General features: G+C 44.8%; 1 protein-coding gene across 11 annotated transcripts in view; it reads left to right on the top strand.

Moving 5' to 3' along the window:
• The window catches only part of Foxp1 (forkhead box P1), a 405,483-nt gene that overhangs the window by 236,343 nt on the left and 149,637 nt on the right, over positions 1–19,503 (top strand). For all 11 annotated transcript variants that reach the window (XM_040738590.1, XM_005071201.4, XM_040738594.1 and 8 more), the window contains one exon: positions 17,940–18,092. In XM_040738590.1, the coding sequence (XP_040594524.1) occupies positions 17,940–18,092 (153 nt within the window). The remainder of the gene's footprint in view (positions 1–17,939; positions 18,093–19,503) is intronic.

Here is a 19,503-nt window from a genome sequence, read left to right as displayed (position 1 = left end):
TGAAATCTGTGTGTTTGCCTATAGTGTTGGGGAATGTGAACTGAAAATATGCACACAGAGGGATTCCCTCTTCATTGACTATATAAGGAAGAGTGTAGCCAAGTGCCGATACAGCATGGCTTCCACTTGGCTGGCCCTGCCTGGCTTGGGGATTTGCTTTGGGGAGGGCAACAGTGGGAACCAGTAGTCTGACTGCTTCCTCCCTTGTCATCTTGAGTCCTCCACAAAGGCCATTGGGTGGGATAATCATACTTTGTAGTTCTACCGAGCCTTTTGTCTATAGAAATCAAAGTGCCTGACTAATGTGAACGTGTTGATACTCAGAACACCCTTGGGACATCAGTAGGCTGAAAAGGTGATCCCACTTTTGGGGTGGGAAAAACGTTCTGTTGTTAAAATAGTTTCCAGTTCCCGGGTGTGTCTGTGTGGGTGCTTGGACTGGACCTGCCCAGGGGTGACTAGGAGAGCAGGAGAAGCTGCATATCCCCCACCCCCCACCTAGGCTATGTCTAACTACAGATCATCACCTCATGAGAGTTCTCTGTCCTGGAAAATGTAGCTAGTTTATGATGTGATGGTGACAGGCAGTAAGGACAGGTCCTGCTAAATACTCATCTATTTATGGCCAGAATTGGGATATAATTTTTTGTTATTTTTAATACTTTGCATGAGCTAAATATCCTGGGCTTTATTTTTGTTTCACTTCAACTAAGGATGGTATTGGAAACTTAACTTCTACAAAGAAATCAAGTTGGTGTATCTTTGGGAAGACGTATGCCTGTTGGCTATGATGAGTTAGTTGCCGGTTGCTACCTGGTTTGGTTCTTTGTGGATGAAAGATCTGACGCCTTTCTTTCACCCTGGATGTTCTGAGTGATGGAAGCCCTGGGCTGCAGTGACCTGCTTTCTGTGGCTCCCAAGAGTAAAAAAGTGCTATTCTAAACCTTAGATGACAAAAGTTTGCAGTGTACAGTGCTACTACTTTGGCTCCTAGTGATGTTTGTTTGTTGGAACCTGGGTATACACATTAGATCTGAAAAATCCTTACATTTTAGAAGTAACTTTCTGAGAACCTTCATGGCTCTAGTTTGGCTCGGGAACCTCTTTTCAGCAGGTTATCAAATGTTGACAATGTGGACAGGCCCATGCCTTTTGTCCCAGCACTCGGGAGGCAGAGGCAGGCAAATCTCTGTGAGTTCAAGGTCAATCTGGTCTACAGAGCTAGAGCCAGGACTGCTAGGGTTGTTAAACAGAGAAATCCTATCTCAGAACCCCCCCCGCGCGCAAAAAAAACAACAACAACAATAACAACAACAACAACAAAAAACCCAAAACGGTTAACGGCAGGTGCTAGTGTCCTGCTTGAGTTTTATCAGGTTTTTTTTTCCCCCTAACTCAAGTCACTCCCTTTCCTGTCTTTACCTGTGTTAATTATGGCATGGGTTCTGGGATTTATTCCTGTTCTTGCAGGTGAAGAGACTAAGGCACAGGAAGGTTTAGTCACTTGACTGAACTATGGCCTCTGACAGGTAATAAGGCAGGACCTCAGGTCTAGGCACAGTGGCTGGCTGCCACCTAATCACCCTACACTCTGTTTCTGCAGAGATATGCTAATGTATTAGAAAACAAAGTTGCCTGATTTTAGACTTGTAATGATTCTCTCAGGGTCAGTAATTCCCCCAAATTCCCAACGAATCATTATTTCTTCATGCTTGGAGACTCAAGTTCAACCATATGCTAAACTGTGGTTACCGGGAGTTCCAGAGATCATTGCCACTGCCTGAACTTAAATGAGCACACAGCTTTGCACCAGACAAGCACAGTTTGGTTTTTAATGTTCTTTCAGTGTTTATTTCAAGCTCACTGTGTAGCTCAAAATCAGGCCCTAGCCCTAACCCTAAACCTTGGACTTGGAAGTACTGAGGATGTCAGGCGTGTGCTACCAGATATTTTGCTTTGGTTTTGGTTTTATGTTTTACTTTTATTTTTAAATTATGTGTATATGTGGGGGAGGGGATTGTTCCTTGATTTCAGTGCCTGAGGCCTGAGGCATCCAATCCTGTGGAGCTGGAGTTAAGATGTGGTTATAAGCTATCCATATGGGTGTAGGGAATCAAACTCTTGTCTTCTGCAAGAACAGTATGAGCACTTAACTGCTGAGCTGTCTTGCCAACCCTGCCTGGTTTGTTTTCATTTTTTTTTCTTTAAAAGATGTCCTTATTAATTCATTGAACAATAGCTCCCCCAATCTAGTTTTCTCTTTCTTCCTTCCATATCCGCTGTAAGGATAGACTATTGTAAAAATATGTTCACTGTGCAGTAACTTTTGAGCTGGAGGGAGGGATAACAGTGGTAGAGAGCTGGCCTGGCCTGTGTGAAGCTCAATTTCCATCCATCCTCAGTGGAGGGATGGAGGAAGCAGAGGAGGGATAGAGAAGGGACAGGTTGCTTTTGAGTGTATTCTTTTTACATTTTTAAAACAGGGTGTGTGTGTGTGTTGTCTATAACATTTAGTGTAGGTGTGTATAGAGGCCAGAGATTAATGTTAAGTATCATATTTTATCACTGCTTTTTGGAGACAGGATCTCTCACTGAACCTGGAACTCATTGTATATAACAATTGGACCAAAGGCCTAAAGGATCTTCCTGTCTCCCTTCCCCACACTAGGGTTACAGACATGTGTCTCTTGTGTGCCCTTTGTATAGGTTCTGGAGATCCAAGCTTAAGTCCTTATGTTTGCATGAAAAATACTTTGTTAGCTGAGTCATCTCCTGAGCCCCCTCAATATACTCTTAAGTGTGCCTTGATTTTTCTTAAAGATTCTACCATGCAGGCAAGTAGTTCCATCTCCACCTGAGTGGAAGAATGCCACATCCATGCATTATGGGTTACAGAGAACTCCAAGTGGTGCCATTCTTGCAGGACCATGAAGGAATTGTCTCTAGCCATGTGACCCTAGCCACAGGATGTGAAGCAGTAAAGAACAACAAAGTCCCAGAATTGGCACTCAGGAAGTGGGTAATTGATGTCCTTAATACTTCATCAGGTGTCTCTGTTAGCACCATCATCTCCCTCGGCTGCCACTCAAACTTTGCTGTTTACTAGCCACATAGATGCTTGTGTGCATTGTGCTAGTAGTGTCCATTCATCATATGTCCGACCTCTACCGGGTACTGAGCTGAGGCTTTGCATGTGCCTGTCAGATATCTTTACAGTTTTCCCTTGTTCTGTGTTGTCCTCTGCAAAATGCATATGGTGATTCCTAGTGGAATGGTGAGAACAATGCAGCGATGAGTCTTCCCTGCTTGGTGTTTGTCTGGTGAAAACACTCAGCAACCGCACAGTTGGGTGGGAGTGATTTTTGTTGTTGATGGAATAAGATCTGCAAAGTCCTGTCTGGCCTTGAAGTTGTGCAGCCTGGGGTGACCTTGAGCTCCTGATCCTCCTGTGTTCACTCGGTTTCTTAGATTACTGTCACATGTCACCATGCGTAGTCTGCCTGATGCTGAGGATCAGACTTCGGGCTTTTTGCCAGCTAGGCATGGACTCTACCAACTGGGCTACCTCCCAGAACTCTTGAAATCATCATCTTTATCCTCAGTGACCAAAGCTCAGAGCAATTTAAAGAATGTAGCTATTTAACAATCCCTAGCTCTCTATATTCATCTATATATGTCTGTATATGTATATGCACATTTTTATGTATAATTGTACTAGAGTGTGAGAATATACAATGAATTCAAAACCAGGACTAGACCAGTATGGTGGCACATATCTTTAATCCCAACACTGGAGAGGCAGAGGCAAGCAGATCTCTGAGTTTGAAGCATCCTCTTCTATATAATGAATGCCAGACTAAGCAAATAAAAATGAATGAATTGATTAGGAAGGCTGGGCTGGAGTAAAGGCTTAGTATTCAAAGTACTTGCCATACAAACTTGAGGATCCAAGTTCAGGCCCCAAAACCCACATGAAACCCAATGCAGTAGCAAGCTTTTGTAATTTTGAAGCTGTTATGTCAAGATAGAAGGCAAAGATAAGAGAATCTCTGCAAGTTCAAGGGCCAAATAACCTGGCATGTTCGGTAGAAAAACAGCAGAGTCCCTGCTCAAGCTAGAAGATAAGTGTGACAACGGAGCTTGCTCACTCCCATGAACAGAGGGAGGGGGGAAGAAAGAAAATAAACAAAAAATAGAACTGGAATTCCTTTGTCCTTGAAAGTCAGACCATGTGGGTTCAGAGAGGTACATGAAGACATAACATAAGACATATGTCTAGGTGTAGGAACTGTTACTAGGCTTCAGGGAAGTTGTGAATTAAAAAAAAAAGGAAAGAAAAGAAAATCCATGGTCTTAGGCTGGGAAGACTGCATAAGTGGTAAGTAAGGTGTTTGTGAGAACCTAAGTTAATCCCCAGATCCTACGTTTGAAAATGAGACAGGGTTTCTCTGTGTAGCTTTGCATGTCCTGGAACTTGCTTTGTAGACCAGGTTGTCCTAGAACTTCAACAGAGATCCACTTGCCTCTGCACCCTGAGTGCTAGTGTTAAAGGTGTGTGCCATGTCCACTTGGCAGTTGAAAACATTTTAAAAGCCAAGTGTGGAGGTGTGCACTTGTAAAGCCAATGTTAGGGAGGTGGAGACAGGTAGATTGCCTGGGACTCCCTGGCCAGCTAGCCTAGCCTATTTGGTGAATTCCAGATCAGTGAGAAACTCTTGTCTCAAATAAAGGGCGAGAAGTAGTCCTTGAAAAATGACTCCTGAGGTTGGCCTCTGGCCTCATCATGCACACACATACTGCACAGGCATACATACTCATGTACACATCATCTGTGATCTCTTTTGCAGTGCCTTAGAAAAGGAAGGTTGTTTGTTTTTAATTTAAATTCCTAAACTTAAGGTGGGTGTGGCGGTATATGTCTTTAATCCTAACAGTTGAGAGACAGAGGCAGTAGACCTTTGAGAGAGAGACAGAGAGAGAGACAGAGAGAGAGAGAATAGATAAATAAATGAATAAGAAATAAAGTAAATAATACAGAATTTAAACTTTTGAAAATTGCATACTGCATTTAAATCATTCCCGCTCATTTTTCTCTTCCTGTGTCCTACTCCTCCTTCTTGAACTTCTGACCTCTTCTCCTTCTCTATATTGTTGCACATACTCAGGCACACAACCTACTGAATCTATTTAGTGTTGCTTTTCTATATATATATGTTTAATGATGGCCACTTGGGATTGGATAGCCTATCAAGGGTTTATCATACAAAGCCATTCTCTTTCACTCAGCAGCCAATGATTGCCTGTAGCTCTTCTTCTTCTTCTTGGGGTAGAGCTTGCAAAATTTCTCCCATCTATGTTGGTATATCAGACAGTACTGTCACCATGCAGGTTTTGTTTAGGAAACCATGCTGTTGTGATTGATTTCATGGGCATGCCATTCCTGTCGTGTCCAGAAGACACTCTGGAAGCACATCCTGGTTCCTGGCTCTTGGAATCTTTTCACCGCACTCTTCTGAGATGTCCCCTGAGCCTTCCACATAGTGGTTGTGTTGATGTGCCAGTTGGAGACAGGCATTGTGAGGTCGCTTGTTCTTCATATTCTGACCTGTTGTGGATCTCTGTAATAGTCCCCATATCCTTCAAGAAAATCTTCTCCAATGAAGGATGTGGGACATATTCACCTAGCCCCTGCAGTTACTTTTCAAAAGAATCATTTTGGTTTAGGCAAGCCTCAGTGCTGGCAGCTTGTCCCAGATGTCTTGATGAAGGCCTGGTGATCAAGGGATGGTGATGACTGCATCCCTGTCGCTAGAGCCGATGGATGGGCAAGGTAGCCAGAGAGGTAAGAACATACAGAGAGGAGAGCTGGGGATACCTGGGCTTGGGAGTTTTCATAGCAGGAAAATCTAGGCAGCTGCTGGAGTCAGAGCAATGTTGGGCTCCCGGGTCTGAGAGCGTCATCAAACTGTGCTGCTTGATGGAACTGGCTTACATGCAAGGAAAGGTGAAATGGAGATGGGTCTCTGGTGACCTTGGACACATAGGCCTGCCGATGTGACACTCACCTGAAGCATCCTGGGAATGGGGAGATTTGTCCAAAAAAAAGTCTTTCTGTGTGGAAGAAAAGGAATGTGAAGTTAGAAAGGTAAAAAGTGTGATACTACTTAATGTATATTTCTTGTCCTGAGCACAGAAGGAACCAAGACCATTCCAGTGTTTTGGGCTTCCTGTTACCTCACTTGTATGTGCCAGGATTCCTGGTCACCACCATCTTTGGCTAATCAGTGACCTTGTACAATATGAATATCTAGTTCTCTGGAGACAATGTTTGTTTGTTTTTATTTTTCTGCCCTGGCACTCAGTACATTTGCAACCTTGAGCAAGTCACATCCTTTGTTTTTCTACTTTGAATCGAGAATCAAAAAACTTCCCAATCTCCCTGAGAGTGGCAGAGAGCAGTAGATAAAACAGCAGGGAGAGGCTAACAGCCCAGTGCCTAGGGTGTGGCGCCCCACTCAGCAGGCTGCTATACTTCAGCTAAATTCTCTGTTTCCTGTGTATAGCCCGGGTGTCTGAAGTTCCTCTCCATTTCCTAGGGCCAGTTTTCTTGTTTGTGTCTGTGATGCTGGAATTAGAACTCATGCCTTTTTAGAGGCAAGCACTCAGTCACTGAGGTGCAATCTCAGCCCCTAAAGTGTTGCCAGAAGGAATCACTGCTGTTTGCTCTTCCTCCCTGCCTCCTTCCCTCCCTGGCTCCCTGGCTCCCTGGCTCCCTGGCTCCCTGGCTCCCTGGCTCCCTCCCTCTCTCCCTCCCTCCCTCCCTCCCTCCCTCCCTCCCTCCCTCCCTCCCTCCCTCCCTCCCTCCCTCCCTCCCATCCTCCTTTTATTTTTTTGGGTAGGGTGGGGTGGGTGAGACAGGGGTTTTCTGTATAACCCTGGCTCTCCTGGAACTCTCTCCAAGCCAAGATGGTCTGTAATGAACTATCCACTTATCTCTGCCTCTTACGTGCTGGGATTAAAGGTGTGTGCAACACTGCTTCAGATCACTGTTGTTTTCAGTACTGCTTTATGGAGGACAGGGGGCAGGGGTATTTTTCCTTTCCTGCAAATGCTTTCTTTTCATCATCAGTCTTTGTTTTTGTTTTTGGAGCCTGTGTTTCTCTGAGAAACAGTCCTGGCTATCCTGGAACTAGCTCTGTAGACCAAACTGGCCTCAAACTCACAGAGAGCCACTTGTGCCTGCCTCCCAAGTGCTGGGATTAAACAAGTATGCCACCATCGCCCGGCCTCATCATCAGTCTTGTTTGGGTTGCTCTTTTCTTCTCACTGTTGGTTGTTTTGTTTGTTTCTTTCTTTTCAAAATGATTTACTTTTTTATGTGCATTGGTATTTTGCCTGCATGTGTGTCTGTGTGAGGGTGTCAGATACTCTGGAACTGGAGTTACAAGCAATTGTAAACTGCCATGTGGGTGCTGGGAATTGAACCTGGGTCCTCTGGAAGAGCAGCCCATGTTCTGAACCTCTGAGTCATCTCTCCAGCCTTCTCTTTGCTTTCTATCTCTGCTAGAATATCACCTCTAAATTATTTTCATTCTTCTCCTTCCTCCTCCTCCTCCTCCTTCTCCTCCTCTTCCTCTTCATTCAAGTTTTAGACAAGAGAAGGCAGGCCTTTGGGAAGCAAAGCCTTCACAGGTGTTAAGTGCCTCAGAGTATCCTGAGTGTGTGTGATTCATATTACAAAAGAGAAGGATCTCTCTTTCTTTTTCTTTTTCTTTTCCCCACCCTGCTGTGTGTGTGTGTGTGTGTGTGAGAGAGAGAGAGAGAGAGAGAGAGAGAGAGAGAGAGAGAGAGAGAGAGAGAATACAAGAACTCGGTGTTGCTAGTCAAATCATGGAAAACCCATTATACTTTCAAGCACACTTTACCCAGACTCTTCAAGCTTCCACATTAACCAGTCTGAATCTGAGGCCCAAAAAGATGTGAATCTTTATTAGTCATAATGAATTGCTGGGACACAACCTCATAAAAAGCACTGGTAGAAAACAGAGGGTTAATATCAGGAGTTATAGATCCTTTGATTGATTTATCCTCACATTTGACCCCTGTATTTTCTGTCTTGAGTACTGAGGAAGGTTTGTATCATTTATTCAGCTCCTTTTGGTTTGTTTTAAAGCGAAGTCTAGACTTTAACAAGAGGAAAGCAGGGCTTGCAACACATGCAAGCTCACATTTATTTACTTACTGTATATGTATTTTTATTGTGTGTGAATGACTAGTGTACACTTCGGGTGTGAGCTGTTCCGTGTGTAAGAGGTCATCTTTCTTCTTTGGCTGTCCATTATCTTACTTTTTTATTATCCATCTTATGTATTTAGTGTTCTGTCTGCATATAAATGAGGTATAGTTGTGAGCCAACATGCGGGTGCTGGGAATTGAACCTGGGTCCTCTGGAAGAGTAGTCTGTGCTCACAACCACTAAGCCATCTCTCTAAGTCCCATGTTATTTCTAGAGACAGGGATGCTCTCTGAACTTGCTTACTGTTTGCGTAGGCTAGATTGACTAGTGAACCCCAGGGATCCTCCTGTCTCCAGTGTCTGGATTACAGAATTGAGCCACTGTACTTGGCTTTTGTGCTGATGTTGGGGATCTGTCCCCACGTCCTCATGCTTGCCCTCCAAACCATCCATCCATTCATCTCTCTAGCCTTCCAGATGGTTCCTAATAAGCTTGAATCCTGTGTTTCACCCTAATGATCACATTGCCTGAAGTCGTAACCCCCAGACTGTGATCTTGTCCAACTCCCATGAGTTCAGCAGGCTGGGGCTTGGGCAGTGCCGAAGTGGCATGTCTCCAAAGACAACTCAGGTGCAGGAGTCTTGGCGTGGGTGACTCAGAGTCTGGCACCAGCTCCAGTAAAGAGCAGCCAGCTAGTGCTCCAGCAAGGTGGTTATAGGTTCCTGTGTCCGTAGGAGGTGGAGGATGGGCTGGCAAGTTCCTTCTTTCTTGCTGTCTTTCTTAAGAGACTTCAAACAGGCTTCCTGAATGTTTATAGCCATTAAACTTATTTCATTCAATTTTGCAAGAAGATCATAGATTGACTTTTTTTTTCAAGTCTCATGAAAATTCTTATTCTTTGGCGGGAAGTATGCTCTGTGCGCCTTCCAAATAAGAAAGCTTTAGTCATAATGGCTGGTGAGTACAGGGTATGCTGACCCCTGCTGCTCCCTATGGTCTCCATTAGGGATGTGGCTTGTAGTAGTACCCTTCTCCTGTCTGGACCTCTGATCTCTGCCCAGGTGTCTGCAGTTGAGGCTGCAGTGGCACTTGAGTTCCCAGCATTAATGCTGGCGCTTTGCTCTGCTGACACCATAGGACAAGGCTGTTTCCCATCTTCTCCCTTTCTTCAAAATAAAATAAAATAAAATAAGGCACAAATATCACAGGCCATCTTCCATCCTAATGATGTTCAATCCAATAAGTGGCTGACACAGAACAGTGCTCCCTGCCGGTTCTGATCCTGTGTTTGGAAAATTAGTTAAATTCTGAAGTGAGTGTGTGACCAAAAAAAAAAAAGTGAAGGATACTCAGTAATTCTCAGTAATTGTCACCACAATCCCAACAACTCTGTGTAGCTTAATCAATATGAAATCAAGTCAGACAGATGTGTGGCCCGGCCTGGAAAGGCGTGGTGTAGAAGTGCTGTCTGGGATAGGAAGAGTGGTTTGACTGCTTGGGGATGCTCCTCATGGCCTCTCAACTCTCCACCATGGGACCTATGAACTATCTTCCATATGCAGGATACTTTTTAACTTTCTGGGTGCCGCCCTGCCCCCTACCTTTTTTTTTTTTATGAGACAGGGCAGGATCTCACTGTGTTACTCTATCTGCCCTGGGAACTCACAGAGATCTGCTTGCCCCCGCCACCCCAGGACTGAGATTAAGTGTGTGTTCTACTCTCCTCTGCCAACCCCCCCTTTTTTCTTTATAATCCCCAAAGTGTTAAGATGCTGCTGAGATGCAGTTGTGTCCTACTTTTTTTCATCGTCTCCTTCTTCACACTGTCCCTTCACCTCCTTTGTAAAGACCCGGCCGTTGTAGGAAACATGCAGGGTGTCCTGTCTAGTGACTTCCTCTTGAAGCATGTGATGAAATCTTAGGACACGTGCCCCAGCTGTCAGGACTGGGGAACGGGATGCAGAGAGGATCCTGGGCCTCTGGATTGACAGTGTTCCTGTTAATCTTAGGCTGTACTCTGCTCCAGCCACTTCTGAGATTTGAGTCTGCTGGACTGAAGACAACTGGCTGTCTGGAGTCCATACTCCTGACGGAGCATAATAGAGCAGACCCGAACAGTGTCAGGCTGGCTCTCCCATTGTGAGAGACTAGCACGTGGCTGTTAACCCCCCCCACACACACACACTTGTGGGGAGAGCATTTTGTTTTGTGAGGGACGTTAGTAACAGGGCCTCATGGTTTGTTGAGGAACTTGCTCTGTGTGTCTAATACTTGTACAGCCCCCGGCATTGTCAGATGTCCCTGAGCATCTCACATTTTCCAGTCACTAGAACGCTGCTGTGACATCAGCTTGCTTTCCCACCGTTCAGTGATAATCGAAGGCTCCGTTTGAAATACATCCTCATATGTTTTTAAAGATCCAGGGTGGAAGGGGTAGATGAGGATTCAGTCAGTGCAGGGCTTTCCCTGGGAACGTGAGGACCTGAGTTCTGTTCCCCAGTGCTCACCTAAAAGCTAGGCATGGGGTGTTGTGTTGGGGAGTCGGAGACAGGGTGATCCCCCAAGTTCATTGATTTCTAAGAAATCAAGTGGAGAGCAGGGCAGTGGTGGCGCATGTTTTTAATCCCAGCAGAGGCAGAGGCAGGTGGATCTCTGAGTTCGAGGTCAGCCTGATCTACAGAGTGAGCTCCATGACAGCCAGGGCGATACTAAGAAACCCTGTTTTGAACAACTTCCCCCCCCAAAAAAAACCCAAGTAAAAATAAAGTGGAGGATGATTGAGGACACTTTATGTAAACCCACGGTCTCCACATATACATGCACATATAGGCAAACACACACAGGCACATGCAGGCCACACACACACACATACACACACACACACTAGTTTGGAGAGTTTGTTGCTTCAGAATGCTGTCGACTCTGTAGACCCTGCAAGCCATTGTAGTTACTTTGTGTTCCCTCCAGAGAAAGGATCCAGGGAAGATGGAGAGATGGGTTTTCCCCACAGGCTGCCTGCAGAGCACTGCCCACCTGATGAGTGCTAATCTTGAAGGTGGTTCTTGCTGACTATGCCTAAAGCCAGGAGGAGATTGGAGCAGGTGGGAAAGGCTTGTTAGTGGGGACTGTGTGTGAAGAGAGGGCCAGAAAATGGTGTGGTATTGTAAGCAAGATGTCTTTCCTTCCAAATTTCTCATGCTTTTCTTTTTTAATGTGTATGATTGTTTGTCTACAAATATGTGGGTGCCACTTTTGTGCCTGGTGCTCGTAAATATCAGAAGACATCAAATCCCCTGGACTTGGAGTCACAGATGGTTGCAAACCACTATGTGGGTGCTGGGATTCACATCTACTTCCCCTGGAAGAGCAGCCAGTGTTCTTGATCACTGAGCCATCCCCCCGCCCTGGGTGTGCAGTGTCCGTCTGTTAGTCCGTGAAATGATCTGAGATGCAGGTTTTGTCTTGGGGAGAATAGAGAGTCCAGAAGAGAAATTAGAGGAAAGGGGAGCTACTTTTAAACCTACAAAAGGTAAAACTCAGTGTAGACGGAAGATGGCCAGAGTCACACCCTGGCCGGTCAGGTGTATGCCTTTGGTGGGTTTTGTTTTTTATTTGGTTTTGGAGGTCCTGTGTATTGAACCCAGGATCTCATACATGCTAGACAAATACTTTATAAGAGCACTGAGTGTCCTCCCCCTTAAGATAGACTCTCACTGTGATAGTTTTGGCTGTCCTAGACCCTACTTTGAAATCCTTACCTTTAACAGGTTTTTGCTAAGTAGTCCAGGCTGGCCTCAAATGTGTTCCACACCACCAAGATTTTGGCTTTTGAAGCATATGGATGTATTTCTTATGTCCTAATTTCTTTTGAAAAACATAGGTGATTTTGAGCTTCAAAATCCACTTGCCTGTTAGCCAAACTTAAATAATCTTGGAGACTAACTGATAGTTAAAGGGTAGACTCACAGAAAAATTTTCCTCAAGCACAACAAACAAAAAACTTAAAAGAGGCACAAACAGACAGAGAGTAGACCAGGAGAGGTTGCCAGCTCCCCTCCCATTAGAGAAGGGGCTGTATGGGAAGTTGCTGCTAAAATTTAAATCCAGCATTATGCTCACGTGCCGCAACATATTCTTCTTTTGACTTTCCTTACTCATTTAAATGAGCAAAATCTCTGCCTGTTTTACGAACTCAGCAGAGCAAATGATGGAGCACATTTGGGCTCCAATCTATACTGTGTGGGTCCATGACCCAAAACTTTCCAAGTCCTTTTTGTTTTTGAGGACTTCCACATGTCAGTCTCCTCTGAGACCAACCACTAAGAGTGTTATGTAAAATCTCTCGTAAAGGTTTCTTCCTTCCAGCTTGGTTTACGTATGTGTGTGTGTGCTTGCAAGAACTGTGTTGTACGTAAACATGTTAGTATTTCTTTAGAAGTGGTAAACATGTCTCTGAGTACTGGCTACCTTGATAAACATGCTAAACATAGGATTACCTGGCCCCTCCTCTAAGCACCTGCTATGAACCTGAGACACAAATAGCTCCAATGTGGTAAACATGCCTAAGTAAAACATCATTTGTGAGAAGCAGATGGCACTCACTTACTTAAAAAGTGAAGGCATTGTTGAGAAGGGAACCATCTTGAATACAGAGACCGAAGACATATTGCAAATGCCCAGGTTCCAGGTTACTATGGAAATATAGCCTGGCAAAGTGGCAACCCATCTCAGAGTTTAGTTTGCAGGCTCTGCGTAGACACACAGCGATGGCTGTGGACCTTGGCGTCTTTGATCCCTTTTGTAGATAGGGCCTTAGAGGAGTCAAAGCTAAGCAGTAGCTGGGCAGGCAGTCTGGGTTAAGGTTCTCCCCTTTTTGTAAGTTCACAGGGCTGTGTGAGCCCCAGTTTTATCAGCTGCTTCTGCTGGGTGACACTCTCCTACTAAGCCTTTGTGGTAACCTGATCTCAGTGCTCAAAGGCAGCACAGCATCATCCAGTGCCAGGAGATTGTCACATCTTTTATAAAGGAAGTGTTGATTCAACCCAGCCAGGAAGAGCCACCAAGAGTAAAAGGTCTCCAGAGATGGGATTGGGCCATTTAAGTTATTTACATTAGCGCTTGGCCTGGCACATGAGCCAGAGGCACTGTGTACTGGAAAAGAGAAGCGCTTTGATTTATTCATGGCCTTGTGAATGGATGCTCACACCTCTTCTCTTCCTTCTCACCTCCCTGTCCTCTCCATCCTTCTCTCACAGACTCAGTCTCTTTCCAGCCAGTCTAGGTTTATCTTTCAACAGCACATGAAAATCTTTTCTCCACTTGTCCTTGCGACACTGGTAGGGAAGTAAGGTCTGTCCTCCCTCATTTCTCTATGGTACTAGAATAAAGATCATCTCCTGGTCTAAAGTTCTAGAACCTGCGTTTAAAGGGCGTCAATGTTTGTCGATACATCGTGGGTCTCAATGACTGTTAAGGACTCATATTTGGAAAGTATCATGAACACAAATCTGTGGGGCAGTCTTTCCAAATCTTCCTCAGATCAGATAAACCATGAACACACAAACTGAGGATGACCCTGAACTCCTAATCCCCTCTGTGGAGGTATGGAAGAAAGTAGTGCCCAAAGGGAGTGGAACTATTAGGAGGCACAGTATTATGGAAAAGGTGTGCCTTGTTGGAGGAGGTGTGGCACTGTGAGGGAGGAGTTCGAGGTATCACATATGCGCAAGGCATGCCCAGTGAGACGGTTCACTTCCTGTTGCCTGCCAATCGGGATGTAGGACTCTGAACTCCAGCACCCTGTCTGCCTGCATGCTGCCATGTCCCACCATGAGGATAAAGGACCAAACCTCTGAAAGTGTCAGCTGCCACCTCAATTAAATGCTTTCCTTTGTAAGAGTTGCTATGGTCAAGTGCCTCTTCACAGCAAAAGAAACCCTCACTAAGACACCCCGTCTCCACCTCCTCTGTCCCAGGGTTACAAGTGTGTACTGTCATATCTAGTGGAATCCAAAGTCTTAAGCATTAAAGCTTTGTGACCCCTTTTGTGGGTGACAATTTAAAATCTAAATGGCACAAGTTTAGATAATATGGAATTTGTGAAAACACCAGTAGTGTCTGGTGTCAAAGCACATTATACATTCACATCAATTAGGTTTTAAAATTCTTGTTGAGACCCATGCTGGTTTTCAGTTTAATTTTTGAGAGTTACATTTTTCCCCACCTTTGCTAGCATATCCATAAGGCAATAGAATTAACATGGAATATTCGTAACAGTTTCATACTCAAATGATTATTCTGTGCACTAGTGTTGTCTTCATCCAAAATACTTGAAACTCCTTCCCTTGTTTTTATTCCCTTGCAGACTGAACCCCCAAAGCCATTTTGTATGGCTCCATCTTGCTTTGTTAGATGACATTCCTTTGTAGACACACACGTTCCTACAGCTCTTCTCTGTGTTTCTGTCCTCCCTCCTTTTCCATGGTGAGGCTTCATTTGAGATGTGTGGGGAGTCTGGGGTTCATCATACCAGCAGGTAAGTTCACATACTACAGATTGCACAGAAAAAGACATCACAGGGTAAAACATCCTTGTTACATGGGCCTGACGACTTGAACTCAATCCCTGGAACACACATAAAAGTGAGGGGGAGAACGGAGGTCACAAAATGTTTTCTGACCTCCACAGTTGGGTACATACACCCACCATACAATAATAATGATAATAATAATAATAATAATAATAATAATAGTAAATATCTAAAAGACATTGGCTATTTAAATCATTTTTCCCACTTAAAACTGCCAGAGTAAGCATGAGGATTCCTACAGTTTACTCTGAATACAGTATGACTGCGTGGAGCCTGTTCAGCCATCACTGGTTGCAGAGGAAACTGACTTGATCTTTCTGCTGTCTTCTGACAAACATGTATGTGTTCATGAGAATCATTATGAGTGCACGAATGCTTTCTCGTAGAGATATGTAATACCTCCCCTTTGGCTAAGATGAGGAATAATAGCCTGTACTGGTTCTAGAGAGTCAGCTGTTTAAAAATTACAAGCATGGTCTTCAAGTGTTTTGTGAGTCCGGGGAAATGATGCAGCTGCCGCCTTCTCTGCAGTATCTTGCACGGCCTGCTATGGTCCTACTCGCCTTCCTCCTCACAGCTGCTGCAGCCTCCTTTGGGGATCTACCCAGGGGAGTCTTATGGGAAGGTCTTCTGGTGTAGAATAGCTTTCTGTCCTGCATGGAAAGCCTGGGAGCTTTATGTGAGACAGTAAGGGAATGTGGATAGTAGGGGAGGCATTTGCTCCTGCAGGCACCTTGCACAGGGGACTATTTTTCTTATATGATATAAATGAAATCTTCACTCTGCCCACTTTTCCGCCTACACATGTACTGAACGTCTCCAAGGAGACAAGGAAACCCAGAGTCCAGCGATGGTGAATCCTCCTCCAAGACAGCAGGCTGGAGTCTCAGGCAACTCTCCCGGGAGTCTTACCTTCCAGCTGCCCCTCTCAGACAGCCTCTCTTTCAAGCAGGCAAATGTGTCTCCTTTCTAGGCAAAAGAACCTGGGCACTTCATACGCAGAGCTCTTGACCAGAAGGTGGTCAGCCTGGGAGAAGAGCTTGGATGTCTTCAGGTGGTGGCATAGGCAGGATCCACTACTGAAGACAAGCCCTTTCCTGTGTCTCCTGCCATTTATTGCTTCTGTTGGTTTGTGTCCCTCTGCCTCTTAGTGCAGAAACACTACTCAGTCATAAGAAGTGTCCTATACGTTCTTGTTACAATTACCTTAGGAGCTCTGGTGAGTGAGCTTGTCTAAGCAGAAAGTGCACTCATTCTCATTTGCCCGTTTTCATGAGTAGAGTACATGGGAGCCCTAGCATCTGACCCAGTCTGCCCTCAGCATTGTCACTGGGTCCTCATACCTATACACTTCACTATGCAAGTCACCCGGCCGTTTTTCTTCAAGGTAGCCAGTACCGTGTCAGTCCTTTATGGTCCCTTTCCAAGTCCGCATTATCAGATTTTGTTTGGAGCATTGATCGCATCTCTGTGTGCCTGTTCCTTGAGACACAAATAATATAAGTCGCCACATTAGAAAATATATTTGGGGGCACTAAAAAGATGTTCCAGTGGTTAAGAGCACTGTCTGCTGTTTCAGGGAACCCCAAGTTCAGTTCCCAGTACTTACCTCATACAGCTCACAGTCTCCTGTAACTCCAGCTCCAGGTGATCTGACAACATTTCTGGCCTCCAGACACCTTCTCATACATGGCACACATGCATGCACGTGTGTGTGCCATTCCCCCCACAATCATTTAAATTACTCTTTAGAAATTAGTTTATATGATATGCAATAATTTTCCTTTTGTGTAACTACATCATTTCATGAACATCCTTTCTGGTTCTCATTTGAGCAATCTGACTTTTCATGTGATTTTTTGGTGTAGTACCTGTAAACCTCAGTGTCCAATGGCTGATCCTGCTGTCATTTTCACAAAGGTGTGGTGGCCTGCTGCTAGTTTTATGACAGTGAATATCTTCATACTGGCCATATCCATATTTCTGATACTCTGATTTTCACTTGAACAATATCAAAAAGGACCACCCAGTCATATGTTCAGCCTTTGGAGGTCTCCCCTATGTTTCTCTTGTCTTGTTGCTAATTCACAGTTCAGTACCTGCTACCTTGAAAGAAAACCATCCTGTTTTAAAAGCTTGAAAGAGTCACTTAGCCTAACTAGTTTGGTTCTTAGGTTCATAGTGAGAAGTTTAAGATGACCCCAGGTCATCTGTGCTAAGCTTTCCATTCATGTTTCCTCTGTGGGTCTACACAGGGCAGCTCAGGCTGCACTGAATCTCCCTCCGAAGATGAACTTGAACTTCTGAGATATTCGGAGACAACCATAGCCAAAGTTTTCATGTTGGCAAGGAGAACATCTAGTCATTGTGCTGGGAACACAAACACACACACACACACACACACACACTCAGCTGAGGATGACCTTGAACTTGTAACCCTCCTGCTTCTACCTCCTAAGTTCTAGGATTGCAGTGTGTGCTGCCATGCTCAGTTCATGTGGTACTAGAAATTGAAGTCAGGGCTTTGCATGTGCTCGGCAAGCCCTCAGACAACCGAGCCTTCTCCCAGCCTATCAATGTCTTCAGTGAGATCATGCAGGATATGCTTCAAACTTCTCTAGGCCTTCTGTGGAAATAGTTGTTCCAATTGTGTCTCACTTTCCTGTGATCCACTGCCCAGCTCCTTCTCTTTATTTGGATACAGGTGAGGTCAAAATATATAAAACTTGGGTTCCCAAGTTTCCCCAAGAAAAATCCAGTAGTGTATGGTATCTCCAGTAAGAGTCTCTCCTTGTCCCTCCTGACCCCACTCTGATCTCTGTTCTCACCAGTCATTCATTCTTAACAGGTAGCTATTTAGCGGGAACAAAGTATCTACTTACACAAGACACTGTGTCTAAGGAGTCATGGGTAATTTCACCCAATCAAAAGAATGTAGACACATTCTGGGACGTCTATGTAGACTGGCTAGCAGATTCATTGGCCTTTTCCTTTTCCTGGAAATGGGAAAGTGGTGGTGGTGGTGGGGTAACCCTGAAGGGTTTATCCTGAGGTCTTTGTGAGGGAGTCCCAGACCTGTGATAACAAAGCCTTTCCCTTCTCTTTTCCTTACAGGCCCTGCAGGTGGCAAGGCAGCTCCTCCTTCAGCAGCAGCAGCAACAGCAGCAGCAACAGCAGCAGCAGCAGCAACAGCAGCAGCAGCAGCAGCAGCAGCAAGTTAGTGGATTAAAGTCTCCCAAGAGGAATGACAAGCAACCAGCTCTTCAGGTAGCAATTCTTTTTCAAAAAGTGATTGTCATACCATTTCCATGACTGAGAAGCTATACAGAGGCAGATTATCAAGACCATTGCAAACCACCTGAGGAGATCTTGTGCAAAATATGTGTTTTTAGTTTATGAGCTGAATATGACATCATAAGAAAACTATTTGAGCTTTGGAGGTTTCTTTGGGGGACGGGAAGGGCTGTTTTATGCCAAAAGTTTTAATGTTAGGAGAAATTCAAGTCATAATTCAACATGCCAGGGGCTCATGCATGTACAAAGCAGCACTGATCACATCCATCCATCCACCCACCCATCCATCCATCCATCCATCCATCCATCCATCCATCCATCCACCCACCCGTCCGTCCGTCCATCCATCCATCCGTCCATCCATCCATCCATCCATCCTACTTCACTCTTCCCCCTTCCTAGGCCCATGTAACCATTTTCCTATCTTCAGGTTGACTCTTTCTAGTTTCCACAAATAGAGAGGGCAGACAGTACTTGCACCTCTGAGTCTAGCTAGTTTTGTTACTGAAAAATCCTCCATCTCCAACCATTTTGTTACAGTCATTTTGAAGCCGTCTTTGTGGATGAAATGGTTCCATTATTGTTAATCCACTTACGTGGTGATAGGCACGTAGGCCAATTCCATGTCTCAGCTATCAGGAGTGTGTGACTATCTTGTCTGTGTGCCAAATATATTATTTATTTTTTGGTGCATCGATAAATCACCATGACTAAGGTCACTTCAATGAAGGCAACTTCTGGATGGGTAGGTTTATTTGGGCTTACCATTCCAGAGATAAGTCCATCATGGCCAGGAGACATGGCAGCAGAAACCTCAGAGCTCACATCTTCAACCCTGAGTATAAAGCAAAGAGAGTGATCTGGAATGGCATAAGGCTTTTAATCTCCAAGTGAAACCACAGGGACATAATGCCTCCAGCAAGGATGAACCACATAAATCTCCACAAATAGCACCACTAACTGGGCACCACGTATTCAAATGCCTGAGACTATGGGGGACATGTTACTTTCAAACCTCAACTGATTTCATTTCCTTTGGCTTACACCCAGGAGTGGGTCTAGCTAAGTCCCGTGATGGTTCTGGATTTAGTTTTTTATGGATCCTCATACTATTTTAGGACCCTTTTATCATACTTTACAGAGTGGCTAGATTAATTGACCTCCTCATTGAATGGCATATAAGGTTCCTTATTCTGGAGACATATTTGCTCTTCATAGCTAGGGGACAAGGGTGCAGAGTTGTTACTGACATCCCATAGGTTTTGAACCAGGGAAGCTGGTCACCACTCCACAGTGTCCAGTGCATCCTCCGGAAAGGGGAGCTGCTTAGCAGCTCTGGATGTCTGCAGTGTCAAGAGCTTCTGTTTGGCCCAAGGAGGATGTA

The sequence above is a fragment of the Mesocricetus auratus genome, unplaced genomic scaffold (genome assembly GCF_017639785.1).
Source record: "Mesocricetus auratus isolate SY011 unplaced genomic scaffold, BCM_Maur_2.0 Super-Scaffold_100676, whole genome shotgun sequence".
NCBI classification, from domain to species: domain Eukaryota; kingdom Metazoa; phylum Chordata; class Mammalia; order Rodentia; family Cricetidae; genus Mesocricetus; species Mesocricetus auratus.
This window is presented reverse-complemented; position numbering and strand designations above follow the sequence as displayed.